The sequence below is a fragment of the Urocampus carinirostris genome, chromosome 3, assembly GCF_059441175.1.
Source record: "Urocampus carinirostris isolate Australia breed hairy pipefish chromosome 3, RoL_Ucar_1.0, whole genome shotgun sequence".
In the NCBI taxonomy this organism is placed as follows: Eukaryota; Metazoa; Chordata; class Actinopteri; order Syngnathiformes; family Syngnathidae; genus Urocampus; species Urocampus carinirostris.
In genome coordinates this window covers 10,444,911-10,459,821 of record NC_142351.1, presented here as the reverse complement: position 1 = coordinate 10,459,821, position 14,911 = coordinate 10,444,911, and the positions used below count along the sequence as shown (strand labels likewise).

The window sequence follows — 14,911 nt, the reverse complement described above, 5'->3', positions numbered from 1 at the left end:
TTTGAGTCACCGTTGAGTTTTCTAACATTTGCCTTCACTATTCATGAGACACGCTGTTTATCAACTGCAAGCAAAGCGAGTGTGGTAAAATTGTTTTCATTTGGATCTAAGTATGTATATGTATCTGTTTGTGTGTCTGTCCAGCCAAGAAAAGGGGGAATGAGTTTAGATATGACCACCATCTTTCACAGGCAGCCAAGTAGGTTACCCTAATATCAATCACTAACAATCTATTTCTATGTCACAGGGGTGTTCTGTCCGTTGAGTGATAGACTGTTTGGTCGGGAAGCGTGGAAAGTATAGTGTTGCCTAGCTTGTAGTACCAGCATGTGGTTTGCTCCTTATGGAGTCCCAAGAGCAGACCATGGATCTGACCAAGAAAGACATTTCACTCTCCCAGGCCAGAACCAGGTTTGGGTAGGGTTACTTTAACTTGATTACTTTCAATTACTTTTGGATTACTCCAATACCAAATATGCTAATAAAAGACAAAAGAAACTAAATATGAATCAAATTATGACTCACAACACGTGGTAAGCTTTCTCTCCTGGCTTTGATCTATTGATCTCCGGCAAAACTAACATAAAATGTAACAGAAACAAAATTAAAATAAATCCAAACAGCTTGCTAGCATCATTTTGGCCGTTCCATGTATTCTGTTACTCCCCAAGCCTGCACAAAATTTAGTAATTTTATTCATATCTAGTTTCTTTTGTCTTTTATTAGCATATTTGGTAATGGAGTAATCCAAAAGTAATTGAAAGTAATCAAGTTAAAGTAACCCTACCCAACCCTGACCAGAACAACATTGAATATTGTCATCATCTTGCACAAGGTAACTGGTAAGTTTCCCCAGATGCGAAAACTGCAAAATAAAATAACTTTTTTTGCTGACTGCAGCGTTCCCAGAAAGACTTTCTACTCTCTCAGGCCATAGCAGGTTTGTCCAGACCACAATCTTTTACAAGGAATGAGGGAGGTCACTTCAGAAGTGATTGACCCTGCTAAAAGGGAAGTACCACCCAAAATGGTTTCGCATCTAAACAGGGATGATGCTCTAATGGCGCAAAGCCATCCTAGTGTCCAAATACTTTTGTATCAAGACCGATTCTGTGATTTGTGTTGCCATGTCCAAGTCAGGTGCTGAGATGTATATTTAGTTGACTGAGTGCTGGTGAAGGAGGGTGTCATGGGAGTGGGCTCAGGACACCAGTGGGCTATAAAGGCTGTGCTCCACCAAGAGTAGAGCAGCCTCTTTTCTTGTTCTCCTTTCCAGTTTATCATAAACCTCACTGCATACTCTCAAAGCATGTCGAAGACCCTCCAGCCAATCACGGACCCCACCAAGATGGGGCTGGGGCGCTCTATAGCTGTTCTGACGTCTGGAGGGGACGCTCAAGGTGAGACGCTATCATTTCCTGATTGCTGCTTTGCCTGTGGAAAAAAACACGGCTGAATACTTACTGTGCATGTTTCTTATCCATAGTGATCTGTTTTTGGTTTGTTCTTAAAATAAAACCAACGTGGTGTTTAGAGTGACAACCACACAATAACAATGGGTTTACTTGTTCGCATGTTTTCTATTGTAGTTAAGATTGGACAGTTTGTATCAGATTGCAATCTGCGCTATCTTTGAGGGATGTTGTCTCTGTCCAACTTCAATCTGTGATTCAACTCATATTTTTACATTCCAGTTTCTTGTTTATTTCTTCAATTTTTGCCTACGGGGCTAATGTTGGTGTCCGTGACCTTCCGGCACTGTGGGGAAGCGCTCCCTCCTCTCCAAAAGCCTGCCATCAACAGCAGCTGTCCAGTGAAACAAGAGCTGCGCCCTGACAATTTGTCACAACACAAACACTCTGTGGCATTTGAGGCTATCCCAGTGTCAAAAATGGCCAACGTCATTGACAAATCTTTGTCCTTTTCACTGGACCTATTTCGGCCTAGTCTGCTGTCGGTGCAATAATAGGTCGGATACTCATGGGTCATGATCTGTCTCTAACAACTGATTCAAGCCTATCTATTCTATTTACTATGTATGAATGTTTAAATATAAAAGTCGATAAATAATTACAAAAAAGGGGTCTGAATGCTGCTTGTGGGCATCAGTAGCCCCCAAGAGTACCAAAGGCAGCCCGCAGACTGGTTCTGAAAACATGTCATGTGCTGTTATGATTTTCTAGGAAATTAGTTTTCTAACCGGCATGAGAAATCATTGATATGGTCAGTGTCCTTAAAAATGTTTTAGTGGTTGGTTATTTTAACCCTAACAACTACAACCTAGTAATAACCTAATATCATTGTAACGACATAGTCAAAATATAAGTTGGTATCTTAGAGATGGATGAGTCTCTGTATGGAGCAACATGCCATGTCCGCATCTTTCTCTTAAATCTGAAAAATGTTTAGAAAAAAGTACTTTAATTATTCACTTTAAGTGTTTGCAATCATTTAACACTAAATAAAATGCATTTCAAATATTATTCTGTATTTTAGATTTTTGGTGACACAAATGCAGTGTTTGAAACTCATGACAAAAAGTTAGCGGACACCAGGGCAGACAACTCTGGAAAGTTGCCTGCCTAGCCATAAAGTTGCCTGCCTCATTTTTCACAACTTGAAATGCAATAAGACGACTCATCGTAAAGAAACCCATTGTTGCAAAGTATTAAAGATTAATAATCAGAATATATAACAAAACAACACTTGAAAATTAAGTTTATTATAAATCTACTTATAACATTCATTGCATGTTTTCCATCATTGCAGTATTCACTAATCTTCATTTATGTAATGTTTGTGTTGCGTCGTCTGTTACAAGCCACGTGAACTCCTCTTTCCAGGATGCTTTTAATGTATGTTTACGTTTTGTAGCGTCATCAATTTTGTGACCTTCTTTTGAATCATTCTTCTGGGGCTGGGGTTTTGGCTTGATTCCTAAGCACTTCTGCATGTTTCTTGTGTTCTCTGTGTGTCTACTTTGGAAAATGATATGCAACTGCGTGACCTTAGAACGCTCGGGAAAGTCCGGAAGCACAAAGTTATTCGATGCAGGCTTCTGACCGGCTGCCGAGTATGCAAATTGCCAAATCGTTTTTGAGTTCTGTGCTCGACATAAAAGATGCACGCCCCGGGCGTTCGGGCAGGCGTTATTTCAGACACTGCACACATGCTCAATTTTGTGTATCACAGTGCCATGTAATCAACTTCCTCAAGAGGTAAAGGTCATGAAATTATAAAATCTTTTCTTTTCTTTCATAATTTCATAAGCGACACTAAACTTAAGTTCACTCCGCAAATGAATGTTATGAATTTATTTTTTGCACGTTATTTTGTTCAAATTCCACATATCCCAGTCGTAATTATCCACCCTGTTGGAATGTGCTCAATTGCCCCCTTAAAAGACTACAATTTTTCTATTTTTATATTATGAGAAAATAATAGATGTTGTTGGTGGGAGTTCAACAGGAGGTAAGCTTCAACCTTTACACTCCTTACATTTTTATTTTATTTTAAATGTGTTATACTTTTAATAGTAACTCTCAACAAAGTTCTACTCTGTTTGGGCAAATCATGGTAAATGTTTATAGAGTACAATTTGTTTTTAAAACATTTCTGATTTAATTATTAAAGTTTTGTTAATCTGTTAGAAATAAGCTAGCTAAAAGTTGATCATCTTATGAGCTACAGCTAGATTAGCTTTATATTATGAATGTAATTATTACAATAACTTTATATCGTATAGATGTATGTATTTATGAACAAACATTTAAAAAAGGTCAAATGTTTGTTAGAAAATGGCAGGGTGGAAAGCATTCAGAAACATTGTTTTAGAAAGTTAGCTATAACTGTCATGACCAGAACGGAATCGAGACCCAATTGCGTTAAGTTTCTCACAAGTTTTATTGAAGGGAAGAGGAAGAATCCGCTGTTCGCTGGACACTGGAAGCAAGTCGCTCTCACACTCGGATTGTGATTCGAATACGGAAGAGGACGGAAAAACAGGTCGGTAGCCGGGACAGAGAGAGCAAAAACGTGGTCGAGGTCGGAAACTAGTCGTAAGCCAGGACGGGAGAGTAGACATCGTCGGGATCAAAAATGGGTCGTAAGCCTGGACGGTCGAGCAGATGCGGTCGGGATCAAAACAGGTCGTAGCCAGAGACAAATGGGAGCAAAAACAGGACAGGCGAGAGTCAGGCTCAAAAAAGAATTGCCTTGTATCAACAGAGGTTCGCCACATCGGTAATCATGACAATAACTATAATTGTATCTATCCCTGATTTGACCACTATGTATTTCATATTGTTAAACATATTAGTGTTGTAATAAAATCATAAAACATAGGATGTTTTAAAAAAAAAATCATAACTCCAAAAGGTTGCTGGACAAAAAGAATCACTCATTTTCATTACAAACTAGTGGCCCTTCATGCTAATTTATAGAAAAAATGAGCTCTCAGGTTCAAAAAGTTTGGTCACCCCTGGTCTAATAGATAACACTGAAGTAATAAAATTTTACCTTAAATGTTGGAGAAATCGAATCAAATACATCGAAACAAATCTTGAATTGGAACAAAATCTTCTCGTGTGTTTCAGGTATGAATGCTGCTGTTAGAGCCGCAGTCAGAGTAGGTCTCTACACTGGAGCCAAGGTCTACTTTGTTCATGAGGTAGAAACAAAGAACTATTTATTTGATAGATGACATTGATATATGAAAACTGTAACAAAAGAGATTCTAATCATGTCAATATGTGCGTTAGGGCTACCAAGGCCTTGTAGATGGAGGAGAAAATATTCGAACTGCCACGTGGGAGAGCGTTTCCATGATGCTTCAGCTGGTGAGTTGATGACACACATGTAGATCCATCACATGTAAAAGGAGCAGCATCTTCTAGTGAATGTTTCATATTGCATTGGTTGACTTAAGTCTTAAGGGGACAACTGGCAGCCCTAAATCGAGAAAATATGTTCCGTTAGTTCCATTTTAGCTATGTGCATTATATCAAGTCATGTTTATTTGTGACGCCCTTCATCACGAGAAGTCTCAAAGGGCTGGACAGACTACTATTACAGCACGCCCTGATCTAAAACCTACAAAAGGGCAAGGGAAAATTCAAAAACCTGAGGAGACTGAACAGTACAACAGTAAACATCAACATAAATTATGGATAATATAATGACTGCTTCCTGAGGTCAACATCCAGTGCAGGTCAGCTAAAATCGTTTTTTTTCCCTGTATTTCTGCATAACCAGCTCGGTGGCCTTGGGAGTATGGCGCCCGCCCCGAGACTGGGAGGTTGTGGTTCAAGCCTCGGCCGAGTCATACCTAAGACTTAAACATTGGTACCCGTTGCCTCCCTGCTTGGCGTTCAGCATTAGGGGTTGGAATTGGGGGGTTTGGTCACCTAATGACACCTCAGTTGGGTTGCGCGAGGGGGCTGGGAATCCCCTCTTCTGAATCAATCCCCAAAAAAGTGTCAGAAATGACTCTAGCCACCTCCCACTAGGGGGATATGGCTGTGGTCTATATATATATATATATATATATATATATATATATATATATATTTCTGCAGCACTGTCTGTTCCTGAAAATTGTTTGCTTTGTTTCATGATGAAACAGTCAAACACTACGATTTTTTTCTAATGGTGCGATGTTCAATATTTAGGACTAAACAAAATGTAAGACAACTTTAAAAAACAAAACAAAACAAAAACAGTCTTGACGCTCTTTGGAGGGACCAAAGTGTTACTGCAACTCGCAACTGAATAGTATGCACTCTTATTTGCATTATTTTACATACTTGGTGGCTCATAAATGTCGTGATACAACGAAGCGATGATCTAATTAGTTGCCCATGCTTTTAATCATCAGTTTGAATGTATTTCTTTGATTAGTTGTTGCAGCCCTACATTACAGTAATCAAGGCGGGAGGTAACAAATAAATAATCAAGGACCGGGTCAGCATACGGTAAATGTTTACAATGTTGCGAAGATGGGAAAAAAAGCTGTTCTAGTAATATTCTTAACTGAAACGACGGATTAGGGTCAAATGTGACACCCGTATTTTGACTGATGTAATCTAGGTGATATTACATTTGTCAAGCCTCGGAGCAGTGTTTGAGAACAAATCAAAGCATTGAAATGGACCAATACCTAAAATTTTAGTTTTTTTAATGGTTGGGGCGCAAGAAGTTAAGTGACATCCATCTTTTTATCTCAGTGAGGCAAGCTTCCAAATTTCCACAGTTCAGTGTGGCAGATTCCTCCATCGGAAGATATAGTTGAGTGTTATCTGCGTAGCAAAGGAAACGAATATTATACCTGGAAATAATATCACCTAGCCGAAGCATATATATACTAAAAAGAAGAGGACCAAGTACTGAGCCTTGTGGAACGCCACAGGTAACACTAAAAGGCTCAGACGTCATATCACTGTATCCCACACAATGACCAATCATTAGCAATTGGTCAGATGATAACATGGTACTAACAGATTTGGGATCTTTGATGTTCCATCAGGGAGGGACAGTGATCGGCAGTGCTCGCTGCAAAGATTTCAGAACCAGGGAAGGCCGCCTAAAAGCAGCCTGCAACCTGGTAAAACTCGGAATTACCAATTTGTGTGTTATCGGAGGTGATGGCAGCCTGACCGGGGCTAATGAGTTCAGGAAGGAGTGGAGCGGGCTGCTGGCTGACCTGCTCAAAGCTGGTAAGGAGAAATTGCTTCTGTTAAAGGAGCAGGGTTGGGTATGGTTACTTTAACTTGATTACTTTCAATTACTTTTGGATTACTACAATACTGAATATGCTAATAAAAGACTAAATAAACTAAAAATGAATAAAATGACTAAATTTTGTGCAGGCTTGGGGAGTAACGGAATACATGGAACGGCAAAAATGATGGTTGCAAGCTGTTTGGATTTATTTTCATTTTGTTTCTGTCGCATTTGATGCTAGTTTTGCCGGCGATCAAAGAGATCAAAGCCAGGAGAGAAAGCTTACCACGTGTTGTGAGTCATAATTTGATTCATATTTAGTTTATTTTGTCTTCTATTAGCATATTTGGTATTGGAGTAATCCAAAAGTAATTGAAAGTAATGAAGTTAAAGTAACCCTACCCAACCTTGTAAAGGAGGGTATCTTTACTCTTTTGTCCTTTGCGTGTTCTTGAGTTTTGGCTGATGAGAATGTCTGTATATCAGAGGCTGAAGATGGACCAATTCTCCAGAGGTTTTTTAACGACAGAATATTCTGGGCCCCATTGGTATATACAGTTGTGGGTGCGTTACTGAAAAACAGTAATTAGTTACAATTACTAGTTACTCTGAAAGTAAATACTTACTACAAATTACTGTATTTACTCGCATAGAAGCCAACCCTCTAAAACTTCTTTTAAAAAGCCACATGAAGAAATAAATAAAAGAAAATGTGTATAGAAACCGGTGGAAGCAGTATACCACTGAGCCACTAATTGCGCATGTTCTCTCACTTGGAAATATTAGAGAGGCCTGTAATTGTCAACATGGGTAAACCTCAACCAACAGATGCAGAAGGTGGGATAAAAACAGAATATCACATTGTTTAATTTCTAAAGAATGTATTTGTAAATCATGGTGGAAAGTAAGTATTTGATCAATACCAAATCTCAATACTTTTGTTTTTCTGAAACTCTTCTCAAGCTTTTCATACACTGTTGCTGGTATTTTGGCCCATTCCTATGTGCAGATCTATTCTAGGGCAGTGATGTTTTGAGGATGTTTCCGGGCAACACAGGCTTTCAACTCTTTCCATAGATGTTTCCACCCCCCATGTTTCACAGTGGTTCCGATGCAATTCCGTATTCTTCCTCCTCCAAACAAGAGAACCTGTGTTTCTACCAAAATGTTCTATTTTGGTGTCCTCTGACCACAACACATTATCCCAGTTTCGTTCCCGTCTAGTTTGTCCTGTTTGATTTCAATACCCTGTTTTGATATCAATCCTGTCTGTCCTGTCCTGTCCGGTATCGACCCCATCTGTCCGATATCTGCTCGGGCAATTGGTATCGATCTCGTCAGCCTCTGGCTTCCTATCATTCCACGCCAGACTGCTGCCTAACGTGCATGACTCTCCATTTCCCGTGAATAAAAGGCTTGTGTGAGAAACGTCCCGCATTTGGGTCCTGATCCTGTTACAGTTTATGACAGCCCACCCCTACAATTGAACTGGTATACCATGCTCTTTTATGCTTTTTACTATTATTTTTTTATGTTTATTTTTAAGCCATTTGTAAAAATAGGCAAACTGATGTAATGCATTTTCCTGTCACTGATGATGATAATCAAATGTGTTAAGGAAAGATAACAGATCAAGAAGCTAAAACGTCCTCCCACCTAAACATTGTGGGCATGGTGGGCTCCATCGATAATGACTTCTGTGGCACCGACATGACCATCGGCACCGATTCTGCCCTGCACCGCATCATTGAGGTAGTGGATGCCATCACCACAACTGCACAAAGGTGAGAAAGAGTTCTAGTACTAAAGTTTTAACACTCTGTACTGTATTTTCTGGACCAAAAGTCGCAGTTCTTTGTCAGTTTGGCCGGGGGTAGGACTTATACTCTGGTGCAATTTATAAATAAAATTATGTACACATAATTATATCTTTTCACATGTTACTTTCTCACTTAACCGCAAGTGAGCACTCTAGGACTGTTGATCATTTCAACAGTGCCGGTAGTGTCAGGACCAGAACGGAAACAGGACCCACTTGCGTGACGTGTACCAAGTTTTATTGAAAGAGAGAGGAAGGGCTGCGCCCACGAACTGGTGTTCGCTGGGCGCGGGAAGCAAGTCGCTCTCGTACTCTGATTGTGATCCGAACACGGAAGTGGATCTTCCGTAGCGAGCGATGGCGGTGTCAGGTGCAGGTGTGAAAACTGGTCGGTAGTCGGGACTGGGAGAGCAAGACGTGAGTCGTAAGCCAGAACGGGAGAGTAGACGTAGTCTGGATCAAAAATGGGTCGTAAGCCGGGACGGGAGAGCAGACGTGGTCGGGATCCAAACTGGTGGTAACCGGAGACAAACGGGAGCAAAAACGGGACAGGCGAGAGTCACGATCAAAAAAGGCTAGCCTAGTATACACGGAGATTCGCAGACGGACTGACAAAAGGGGACAGACAGGACTGGGTTCAAATACTGACCGGGAGCCAATCACAGCTGAGTCACATCAGTAATCAACAGGTAGTTTATAAAAACAACTGAGAAGGCTGAACAGAAATGGCATTGAAAATAAAATGGCATTGAAAATAAAATGTCAAATATGCAGTAGTGAGCAGCAGAAGAAAAGTTTGGGGTTTGGCGAGAAACTGACTGAGACTGGCGAAAAGCAGAGGTGACGATGAGTCTGACGTAAGCGACGTGGAAGAGGAAACGGCTTTTTCTCTGCTTCCTGAATTTGGGGGAGTTGTTTACCGGTAAAAGTGACACGAAGAATGAAGATTTCAGTGGATTTAGTGATTTGGAGTAAAACTGTAGGCATGTTCTTGATGCTAGAGTTATCTGAATAACTCCCAATATGTTGCGTCATGACTGGCATTACCATAGGCATAGTAAACTGTGCACTTATTCAGTCTGTTGTTCTCTATTTCATTTATATTTTATATTTCCTTTCAACATAAAATTCATGTTTTTCGTATTGGATTGTATCAAATAAATTTCCCCCCAAAATTCTTTGCGACTGATACATGTTTTTTCCTCCCATTTTTTTTGCCTGGTGCGACTTATAGTCCAAAAAATACAATATTTGAGTGGATATACTGTACTGCGGTAGTAACTGTTGTTCGATGTGTGTTTTCACAGCCACCAAAGGACCTTCATTTTGGAAGTGATGGGCAGACACTGTGGGTTAGTACATGATAAGTAGTTTGTTATACAAATAGATGGACATTCAGACAAATTTCGATAGAGCAATATCCAGAAGCTCGTGTACAGTAGTGATGGATAGATCCAGTAAGTTTTGGGACATTTTGTACTTCCAGGAGTATTTTTAAACTCAATATACATTTAACTTGAGTAGATTTGTGAAGAAGAAATTGTACTCTTACTCCGCTACATTAGGCTACATTGAATATGTTACTTAAATCCCCTTCACGTAAGTAGGGGTCTGTCTGTCTCTGCTAAGGCCCATTTATTTAGTCAGAAACCTCGTTTTTTTTCATTTAGATTCTGACAGTGACCCAAAAAACCATCAGGTAGCACTTGTGAGAAGGGTTAGGAATGTTTTTTAAGGGTTTTCTTTACTGTATGTAATGTGCAATGCATATAGTTGTAGTCTCTCACACACACATATATACATATACATAATATACATATACATTATATACATATACATTATAAATAGAGAGAGAGAGAGAGAGAGAGAGAGAGAGAGAGAGAGAGAGAGAGAGAGAGAGAGAGAGAGAGAGAGAGAGAGAGAGAGAGAGAGAGAGAGAGAGAGAGAGAGAGAGAGAGAGAGAGAGAGAGAGAGAGAGAGAGAGAGAGAGAGAGAGAGAGAGAGAGAGAGAAATATGTGTATATATATATCTATATATATATATACAGTGAAGAAAATAAGTATTTGAACACCCTGCTATTTTGCTATTTCTCCCACTTAGAAATTATGAAGGTATATGGAATTTTCAATGTAGGTGCATGGCCACTGTGAGAGAGATAAACTAAAAAGAAAAATCCAGAAATCATAATGCATGATTTTTTCCACAATTTATTTGAGTGATATAGCTGCAACTAAGTATTTGAACACCTGAGAAAATGAATGAATGTTAAAATGTCACAGTACACAGACTTTACAGAGTTCAATTTTATTGTTGATTGGATGGACTTTGATGATCTGATTGAACGTTGCTTCAGTTTCTCAGTACTTAAGTATTTTTTCACCAAGTACTATTTTACTTTTAATCAAGTAATCATTTGGATGACTACTTTTTACTTCTACTTGAGTCATTTTCAGGGTTGGGTAGAGTTACTTTAACTTGATTACTTTCAATTACTTTTGGATTACTCCAATACCAAATATGCTAATAAAAGACAAAAGAAACTAAGTATGAATAAAATTGCTAAATTTTGTGCAGGCTTGGGGAGTAACGGAATACATGGAACGGCAAAAATGATGTTGGCAAGCTGTTTGGATTTATTTTCATTTTTCTTCTGTCGCATTTTATGTTAGTTTTGCCGGAGATCAAAGAGATCAAAGCCAGGAGAGAAAGCTTACCACATGTTGTGAGTCATAATTTTATTCATATTTAGTTTCTTTTGTCCTTTATTCGCATATTTAGTATTGGAGTATCCCAAAAGTAATTGAAAGTAATCAAGTTAAAGTAACCCTACCCAATCCTGGTCATTTTATTTTTAGTCATATCATTTTCACAATATTCGATCAGTCTGGAATTCGGCTTGCATTCTAATTTTGATTCGGCACTCTGTCCATTTGACTTTGGCACTCCTATACCACAATAACAATGTCATCTTACAAGCATTGTGTATGTTAATGTCTGCTCATGGTCACAAGGTACTTGGCACTGGTTTCGGCTTTGGCCTGCGGCGCCGATTGGGTGTTTATTCCAGAGATGCCACCAGATGATGGCTGGGAGGAACATCTGTGCAGGAGGCTGGCGAATGTACTGTGATTTTTCAATATACCGTGAATTCCGGACTATAAGCAGCTACTTTTTTCCCAAACTTTCAACCCTGCGGCTTATTCAGTGATGCAGCCAATTTATGTAGTTTTTCTAACGGCCGTCTATATGACACAGTCTCTTTCCCATACTGGGGTAGACGTCTTTGATGACATCGGTACTAAGGAGGATAATGAGGACGGCTAACCGTGATTACCAGAAGTACGATGTGTTTTTTTAACATAGCCGTTTACTATGTTGCGAGCGTGTTGCTAGTAGCGTTTTGCTACCCTTCACAGGCACGGTTTGGGATGAAAGTCATAATATTATTATTAAAGCTTTGAAAACTCTCTCGGTGTACCGTATTTCTTTGTAAATATGTGTAACCATGTATAATTTGTATTTGCAACTGTATATTTTCGTAATGTATTTATTTTAGAAACTTATTCTGATATGTTTGCACGAGCAAATGAGAAAGAAGGGGCGGGGCAAACGCGGGCTGACGGGAATTGGAGTAAAGGTGAGACGTGTTTGTGGACGCGGCCAACAATAGTGGATATATATTTTTCCCACCCTTACCTTTGGAAATATACACTTTTTTCCTTGGATTACTTTCAACGGGCACCCGGACTCTGCAGGTCTGCATCAAACGTTAAGTACCGGTATCATTTTCCATTCATTTTGCCGGCTGTGATATTTGAACTGTGTCAGGTATGGGTCAATTTTGTGTTTGTTTTGCATTTTTGCAATGTGGGCGCATGTGGCTTGTGTATGAACAAAATCGGTTTTCCTCCCGAAATGCGGTGGGTGCGGCTTATAATCAGGTGCGCTCTACAGTCCGGAATTTACGGTACACGTTTGTGCTCCCCACTCTGCTGCTCCCTTTGTTTGATGGGTAACAATAAAGGAATGCAAACTTCTGTTTTTAGCAACGGGCCAGAGGTTCTCGTCTAAACGTGATCATTGTCGCTGAAGGTGCCATTTCAAGAGATGGCAAGCCTATTTCATCAGACCACATTAAGAAGGTAACATGCTGACAGTGACACAGTAGCATAATTGTAAATGATCTGAATTTATATAGCGCTTTTCAAGTCACTGACGACCTCCCAAAGCGCTTTACAACATGCTTCACACTCACTAATTCACACACACTCACACAACGATAGCAGCGTCAGCCATGCAAGGCAACTACCTGCTTACCGGGCGGCATTAGGGATTCAGAGCCTTGCCCAAGGACATTTCGATATATAACACGGAGGAGCCAAGAATCGAATCTGCGACCTTTTGATCCTATGACGAGCGCTTTACCCCCTGAGCTACTGCTGTCAGAATTAAGCGGATTTTGCTAGCTCATTTTCCTTCACCAGAAATGGCTTCCTTCTTGCCACTCTTCCATAAAGGCCAGATTTGTGCAGTATATGACTGATTGTTGTCCGATGGACAGATTCTCCCAACTCAGCTGTAGACCTCTGTAGTTCATACATGGGCCTCTTGGCTGCATCTCCGATCAGTTTTCTCCTTGTATGAGCGGAAAGTTTAGGGGGACGACCCGATCTTGGTAGATTTGCAGTGGTCTGATACTCCTTCCATTTCAATATTATTGCTTGCACAGTGCTCCTTGGGATGTTTAAAGCTTGGGAAATCTTTTTGTATTAAAATCCAGCTTCAAACATCTCCACAACAGTATCTCGTACCTGCCTGGTGTGTTCCTCGTTCCTCATGATGCTCTCTGCGCTTTAAACAGACCTCTGAGACTTGATTACACAAAGGTGGATTCCATTTATCATCATTAGTCATTTAGATCAACATTGAATCATTCCGAGATCCTCACTGGACCTCTGGGCAGAGTTTGCTGCACTGAAAGTAAAAGGTCTGAATAATTTTGCACAAACACATTTTCGTTTATTATTTGTTAAAAAGGTTTAAAATATCTAATAAAGTGTGTTCCACTTCATGATTGTTTCCAACTTATTGTTGATGCTTCACAAGAAATTACAATTTTTATGTCTGAAGTCTGAAATGTGGCAAAAGGTCAAAAAGCTCATGGGGGCCAAATAGTTTCGCAAGCCACTGTATGTAATGCAGTGCCGTAAAAAAACTAATGGATTTATTTATGTTCCTCCAGCTGGTAACTGACAGACTTGGCTTTGACACACGGACCACCGTCCTTGGACATGTACAGAGGGGAGGGACCCCCTCTGCCTTCGACAGAATCTTGGTCAGTAGAACTCTAATAGCTCTCTGCTTTTGACTTGCCATGATGTCAAAGTAAAACAGTAACGATATAGTGCCGTTAAAAAGTATTTCCCCCCTTCCTGAATTCTGTGTTTTTGCATGTTTCTCACTCACAAAGGTTTTAGATCATCAAACCAATTTAAAATCACACAGGCACAACCTAAGGAAATACTGAATATAGTTTTGAAACGTTGATTCCATTTATTAAGGCACAAAAAAAGAAAACCTATGTGAAAAAGTAATTGTCCCCCGGGACCCAATCGCGAGTCGGGCCACCTTTGGCAGTAATAACAGAACTAAAACGTTAACGATAATTATGTTCTTTGAGACTGTTGTGGCAAGCGCCCTCTTCTATGCGGCAGCGTGTTTGGGAGGCAGCGTCATGAAGAAGGATGCCTCTCGTCTCAATAAACTGGCGAGGAAAGCGAGCTCTGTTGTGGGCACAGAGCTGGACAACAGTAGCTGAGAGACGGGCACTGAAAAAGCTACGGTCAATCATGGACAATTCATCACATCCACTACACAGCATTATATGGGGCGGCAGTAGCTCAGGAGGTAGAGCGATCGTTTTAGGATTAAGGGATCCCAGTTCGAATCCCGGCTTGTCCGTGTTACATGCCGAAGTGTCCTTGGGTAAGACACTGAACCCCCAATACCCCCAATAAGCAGGTTAGCAGCCTTACATGGCTGCACAGATCATGGCCGCTATTGGGAAATGTGAAGCACAATGTAAAGCGCTTTGGGAAGTCATTGACTTGAAAAGCGCTATATAAATGCAGATCATTTCATTTCATATCCAGACAGAAGAGCAGCTTTAGCGACAGACTGCTGTCACTGTCTTGTACCACGGACAGACTGAAGAGATCTTTTCTTCCTCATGCCATGAGGCTCTTTAACACCACCCGGTGGAGTAAAGGCCCACATTAAACCACACTCCCTACATTGCATATTACCGTACTTTTATTTGAATACTCTATACAACACGCTACAGTGGGTATTAGCACGTCACATTGGGTATT

At 40.2% G+C, this 14,911-nt stretch overlaps 1 protein-coding gene across 2 annotated transcripts in view; it reads left to right on the top strand.

Moving 5' to 3' along the window:
* Positions 1 to 1,125: 1,125 nt before the first annotated feature.
* The window catches only part of LOC148368631 (ATP-dependent 6-phosphofructokinase, muscle type-like), a 29,674-nt gene continuing 15,888 nt past the window's right edge, over positions 1,126 to 14,911 (top strand). For both annotated transcript variants that reach the window (XM_088330615.1, XM_088330614.1), the window contains exons 1-9: positions 1,126 to 1,400; positions 4,596 to 4,669; positions 4,761 to 4,838; positions 6,524 to 6,713; positions 8,339 to 8,504; positions 9,847 to 9,891; positions 11,552 to 11,660; positions 12,587 to 12,682; positions 13,783 to 13,875. In XM_088330615.1, the coding sequence (XP_088186741.1) occupies positions 1,310 to 1,400; positions 4,596 to 4,669; positions 4,761 to 4,838; positions 6,524 to 6,713; positions 8,339 to 8,504; positions 9,847 to 9,891; positions 11,552 to 11,660; positions 12,587 to 12,682; positions 13,783 to 13,875 (942 nt within the window). In that variant the 5' untranslated portion in view covers positions 1,126 to 1,309. The remainder of the gene's footprint in view (positions 1,401 to 4,595; positions 4,670 to 4,760; positions 4,839 to 6,523; positions 6,714 to 8,338; positions 8,505 to 9,846; positions 9,892 to 11,551; positions 11,661 to 12,586; positions 12,683 to 13,782; positions 13,876 to 14,911) is intronic.